General features: G+C 35.1%; 1 protein-coding gene across 3 annotated transcripts in view; it reads left to right on the plus strand.

Moving 5' to 3' along the window:
- The first annotated feature begins 2413 nt into the window (after positions 1-2413).
- Positions 2414-6312, plus strand: part of LOC107715653 (nucleoside diphosphate kinase A-like) — a 16313-nt gene continuing 12414 nt past the window's right edge. Inside the window, exon 1 of one of the 3 annotated variants that reach the window (XM_016521819.1) lies at positions 2414-2685. In XM_016521819.1, coding sequence (XP_016377305.1) covers positions 2571-2685 — 115 coding nt within the window. In that variant the 5' untranslated portion in view covers positions 2414-2570. The remainder of the gene's footprint in view (positions 2686-6312) is intronic. The other 2 variants (XM_016521820.1, XM_016521821.1) reach the window with 2 other exon arrangements.

Consider the following 6312-nt stretch of genomic DNA (forward strand, 5'->3'; position numbering starts at 1 on the left):
AGTTGGGTGTGTTGTCTTTAATGAAGGTCTTGTGAGACCGCTAGAGTTCAGGTGTTGATTCTCGTTAAGAGTTCTTTTGTCTTTTCAGGCTGTGGTCCAGACAAATGGCATCAATCTTACAGTGATGAATCATGATAAAACATGAATTGCATGGTGTTGCTCCAGAGCGGTGTCTTTGAATATCTGATGAGAAATACAATAATGAATGCATCTCTACCACAGTGAAGCATGGAGGAAGATGTGTGCGAGGAGGGAGAAGTGTTGTGATGTGAGGAGCCTTTCAAGCTGCTTCACTGTGAAGTCAATTGATGCTTTGGAGTGTAAGATTGCAGAATGGCTTGCTTGTCACAATTGAAAAGTTATCAAAAGAGGAGAAAACAGACGTTTTCTCTCTCTCTCTCTCTCTGCCCACATTGCAAAAACGTGGCTTGAGAACAAGTTCATCAGGCTCATGTTTGGTCTGGTCAGAGTCCAGTTTTAACCCCCCAATAAAGAATATTTGGTCTCACATTAAATGTGACTGCTCTTAACCTGAAACATTTCTCATACATTTCACTTAAAATTATCATTCATTTTCATTACTGGCTAAATCAATTAACACTAAAGTGATAATTGGTAATAAAAAGCTTTGATTGCTGAATATGTAAAATCAATATTGACCATATATCTGTTCTCCATTCATCACCGTGATGGTAACAGTAACTATTCTGAATTAGCATAGCAAAGCATTAAACCCTATTAAATGTCCCACTGAACATTAACTTTGAGAAAAAGGAGAAAAAAAAACATTATACAACTCAATTTTAGCATTTACTTCTACCTTTTGAGTGTCATGGCAAAGCATGCTGGGAAACATAAATCCCAGCCCAGTTTTGGTTAAATTTATGTTGGTCTAAATGAAAAGAAAAAAGTTAATATCAAAACAATGAAAAAATTCTGAAAATGTGTCAGTTTCATGAACTCAACAGAAAGTTCTAAATACTCATAAACATTCATTTAATTGAACTAATTTGAGTTTGCCCTGCTCAAATCAAATAATTATTTTGAACATTAGGGTTTACATGAACTGTCTGAAGCCATCAGTATTGAGTGGAACAACATTTACTGTTCTTTCTGTAAAAAGCTGTCTGTAAGTTTACCCACACAGCTTAAACATTTAGAGAAAACAAACAGAAGGCTATCCTGTACTTTATCCACAGCATTTACAGTATTTGTGCAATTCTTTCCTGAACAGTGATTTGTGGGATAAATGTGTGCCCACCTTTTTTTCGCCTTGCAAAAGTATTCACACCCCTTCTTTTTTAATTTTTACATTTTATGTTGCTGCCTTATGTTAAACTTCACATCAGTCTATACTTCATACACCACAATGTCGAAGCAAAAAACTGATTTTTTTCCACAACACACACACTTAAGATTGTAAAGCGTTCCTGGCAAACCTTCTATTCAACTTGTCATTCCAGTGGGACGTCACTGGGAATCTGTTTACATCAGCTTCTTGTGGAAGCAAGTTGAGGCCAGTTCTTTTTAGACACTTTTCTTGTTTCTGGAATTTACACTAAAACAAATCTTGACATCGTTTAAATTGCAACCTCTATCATAAACCCCCTAAATCAAAAATTTTATTCGTTTAAGTTGGATCAGCTTGACAAATAAAGCACATTTTAGACAGCTGTAGGCCTACTGTAAATGTTGTGCCGCTTGTAAATGATGTACACCGCGACCTCTAGTGGTAAATGAGGGACACATACAGTACATACCATCACTGATGGTGGGTTTACGTTTACCGAAGGAAGATATGTCAGCTGGGTTGAATTTCATGTAGGCTTAATTTAGTCAAATTATCTTCTTAATGCCATCTCACTCATTATGATACCCTTTCTATGTTGTTTGTCTCACATTGTCAGTGATCAGGGCCAAAGTTATACACCGTTTTCTGTTAGCAGTTAATGTGATTGGAATCGCCTGTTTGAAATGATCAAAAGTAGTCCGTTCTGTTTGTGTTTGTTCTTCTGCAAAGATTAACATTTATTGTTTTGTCTCTCTGCCAGCCATCGATTTAAGTGTTTGTCCTTCGACCTAACTTCACTTTTAGGACAAATAGCTGAAAAGTTCAGATACAATCTGACAAAACCTGTATATAGGTTTTTTTATACTATAGAACAACACTATAGTTTTTTTATTCTATAGTATAGAACGTTATACTATCTATAGAACAAAGCGTTCATTCAGTTCCATAAACGCTCCGTTTTTCTTTAGCTGGCCTTTTCGGTTTGTGTGTATCTTTCATGGCTCTCCAAACAGGAAATGGTGTTAATTAAGAGGTTGTGTTTGAGCACGTGATGACAGGTAATCTCACTATAATTTGCGGATTTTTTCCCCATGATAGACGCACGCACGCACGCCTCATCTGGACACACTATGATTGGACGCGTGACTTTGACCTGTCAGGTGAATGACCGCGCGCTTGCGTGCGTAACGGTCCGGGGTTAAAAGCATCGGACAACTCATAAGTTTTGGAGTAGTAAAAGCGCTACCCGGTGAAGGTTTGGGACGCATTTGACCTGGAAATGAAAATGATGGCCGCGCGATTTGCTCTCTGCGTCCACGTCGCGCGAGCGGCCACACGGAGCTCCACGCGCGTTTTGGGACACGGACTCGCGCGCAGCCTCAGCAGTGACACAGGTTTGCTCACATCAATTTCTCTCTGTTTCCATTCCAGATCAGGACATAACTGGTGAAGAAACAGATTTTAATGCAAAACGTTCAATTTAAGGAGAAGGTTTGGGTCAGGGATGAATAGAAGTAACGTTATCACGATAATACATGTTCTTCGACGTTTGCCATTGAAAACACCGTCCCAGCCAGAACTTTGGCTAACATTTTGGCAAGGTTCCCTCAAAGATATGAACAGACTTTCTTCCAGTAACGTTAATAGAACGTTCGTTAAATTTTATCTGGTCTGAAATAACGGACTCGCGCGCAGCCTCAGCAGTGACACAGGTTTGCTCACATCCATCTCTCTCTGTGTTTCCATCTCAGATCAGGACATAACTGGTGAAGAAACAGACTTTAATGCAAAACGTTCAATTTAAGGAGAAGGTTTGGGTCAGGGATGAATACAAGTAACGTTATCACGATAATACATGTTCTTCGACGTTTGCCATTGAAAACACCGTCCCAGCCAGAACTTTGGCTAACATTTTGGCAAGGTTCCCTCAAAGATATGAACAGACTTTCTTCCAGTAACGTTAATAGAACGTTCGTTAAATTTTATCTGGTCTGAAATATCGCTCTCAAAACTTTATTATTTATGGAATGTTTTCTGAAACATTTTTGTTGGGCGTTCGAATAGCGTTTTTTTAGTGTTAGCCTACTAACGTACTTATTAGTTTCACATGGTTCAGAGAACATTCAAAAGTAGCATTCCCATAATGTTTGCACAACTATGCAAAATGAAACATTATTGTCTGTAATATTGTCTCTAACATACACATAACCAAGATTTACAATAATAATAATAATAAACTGCGTTTTAAATGTTCAGAAAACGCTTAACATTTCCATAACGTAATGAGAACGTTAGCAAAGCGTTCTGCAAGCACATTTTAGTTAGCGGGGAAATTTATGGATCCCAGCTAACAGAGAACGTTTTCAGATCTTTGGCCAACTTTCTGACAAGGTTCTCTCAAAGTTATAAACAAATGTTCTTTCAGTTACGTTAATAGTACGTTCGTTGTTATCTGGTCTGTAATATCGCTCTCAAAACGTCATTATACATTATTTATGGAACGTTTACATTCCCATAATGTTTTCAAAACTATCGATCATTATTGTCTGTAGCCTAACACTGTCTCTAACATTCACATGACCAAGAAAAAACGTTACATTTTAAACGTTCAGAAAACACTCAAATAACATTTTCATAACGTGATGTGAACGTTAGTAAAACGTTCTTAGAACATATTTTAGTTAGCGGGGAAATTTATGGATCCCAGCTAACAGAGAACGTTTTCAGATCTTTGGCCAACGTTCTGACAAGGTTCTCTCAAAGTTCTAAACAAATGCTCTTACAGTTACGTTTAGCCTATGTTTCTTAAAAGTAATCAGGTCTTTAATATTGCTGTCACAATGTTAGCACAGAAACATTATTTAAGCCTACATTGTTCATGGAATGTTTTTTTTTTGTCTTTAAAAGTTTAAGTTGGACGTTCGACTGAGTTTTTGTTGTTGTTGTTGTTTAATGTTACTTCTTTCAGAATGTTTGAGAACATTAAAAAGTAACACTCCCATAATGTTTGCAAAATTCCTTTAATGTTCACATAACCAAGAAAAAAATAGATGTTGTGAACGCTTTGAGAGCATTCTGAAATAACGTTTTCATAACGTTATTAAAACATTCTTAAAACAGTTTGTTTAGCTGCAATATTAATGCTACACTATACAATTAGTAAAAAAGTCTAAGGGACTACAATTACTTTTAGAGAACCATGTAAATATGGTAAATGAATCAATGAATGGTATTTAGTACCATTGCTTTACATTTGATATCATTAATGCTAGATGTAACTGTTTTTTTTATGTATTTCATAGCAATATCTGTTTGAAATACCAAGATATATTAATATATAGTAAACATGGTATATATAAAAATATGTACCATTACTATATTACGTTTGTTGTAGCTATTACAAAAATATGACATTTAGATTTTAATATAGAGGATATTTTTATGTTTGCTATATAAAGTACACATGCTCTGTTTCACTAATATTACATGAGCTGTGCTCTGTCCTCGTGTGATCAGTGATTGGTTAATTGTGTTCACGTGGGCGAGTGCTGACTGCATTAGGTTAGACAGGAGCTTGTGCAAGTTATTGTCTTTCTTAATAGATTTAGTTGCACAGGTCAAAATTGCAGTGGCATGCGCCAAAACACAAATGAAAGACACAAGCATGTTCACCAAAATGAGCAAAAAAATACTCCCATCTCAAACCTGATAAACCAAAATTGACCAGAATTCTGCAGTGATACCATGGAAATGCCACCTTTATGCTTTCCAATTAGTTAGTACATAAAAAGTATCCTAGTATTACCATTGTATACATACAGTACTGCTACAGTACATTTTTGTACTTACCAGTTATTTTATAATTTTAGACCACTAACTAGCAACTCTAGGACCTCAAACTCCCTTCTGTTCAGAGTGTGTGTGATTGGTCCGTCTGAAGGCCGATCATAGTGCTGAACTGAATGCATATTGGCAGCATGCAGAGGTCAAATCCAGAGCACATGAGTGTGTAACGACTTTAATTTGATCAAGCTTCAAGGAAGCGACCGCGTGTCTGTCACGATTGAAGAAACTTTTCTTTTAAATTCAGACTGTTAGAAGAGATGGTCACGGGACACACCATTGATCTGCATTTACCTAGATGAAATATCACACTATTTCTGCAATTAATATTCAAAAACGCTGCTAAATGACCAATATTGAGAGACAATGATGTAATGTTAATGACAAGAAGCTTTTAGAATACAAGTTTCTTTACTTTCTGTGCTAAAGATCTCAGCGCTTATTTACTTAAGACAGGAAACATACTTTCAGAAGAGCATGTTTTTCAAATTTACAAGATACTCAATTAATCTCACTTCCTTTAAACAAGAAAATAAATAAATAAATAAATTGGAAAGATGTTGGGAATTTTCTAAACCTTGAACCCCTTGATATATGCTCACATACATACTGCACATATTTTTAATACATGGATACATGTATGAATTTACACATACAGTACATATGCATTCGGACATGTTACATATACACTGACACATATATCTGTTTATATAACAGATATACACACATATATATATATATGTATGTGTGTGTGTGTGTGTGTGTTTTTTGTTTTTTATAAATGTTATTTTTTCCCCCTACAATTTTATGAAAATGGAATGTTTAAATAAACCTTTCCTGGTTTTCCGTTTCTTTCTGCAATGTATATAATTTGTATTTTCTACTATTTATTGTATATATTTTATATTGTACAAAACTAAGCTTAAAAACAAGCGCTACTTTAATAACATGTAAATCTGTGGTTATTAAATTATTACAGTGGCCACAAAGAGTATTAAAAATGCTGATGTTTTGATTTTAAAATGATGGTTTAGATAATGAAATATCGAACTTGAAGTAAAACATTTCTATAAAAAGTAGTTTAAAATTAAATGCTTTGATATTATAAATTCAACACAAAGACATCATTTTAAATGACTTAATCCAAATTTTAAATGTGTATATATATATATATATAT

This window comes from Sinocyclocheilus rhinocerous, unplaced genomic scaffold (assembly GCF_001515625.1).
Source record: "Sinocyclocheilus rhinocerous isolate Xijiao unplaced genomic scaffold, SAMN03320098_v1.1 scaffold239, whole genome shotgun sequence".
NCBI lineage: Eukaryota > Metazoa > Chordata > Actinopteri > Cypriniformes > Cyprinidae > Sinocyclocheilus > Sinocyclocheilus rhinocerous.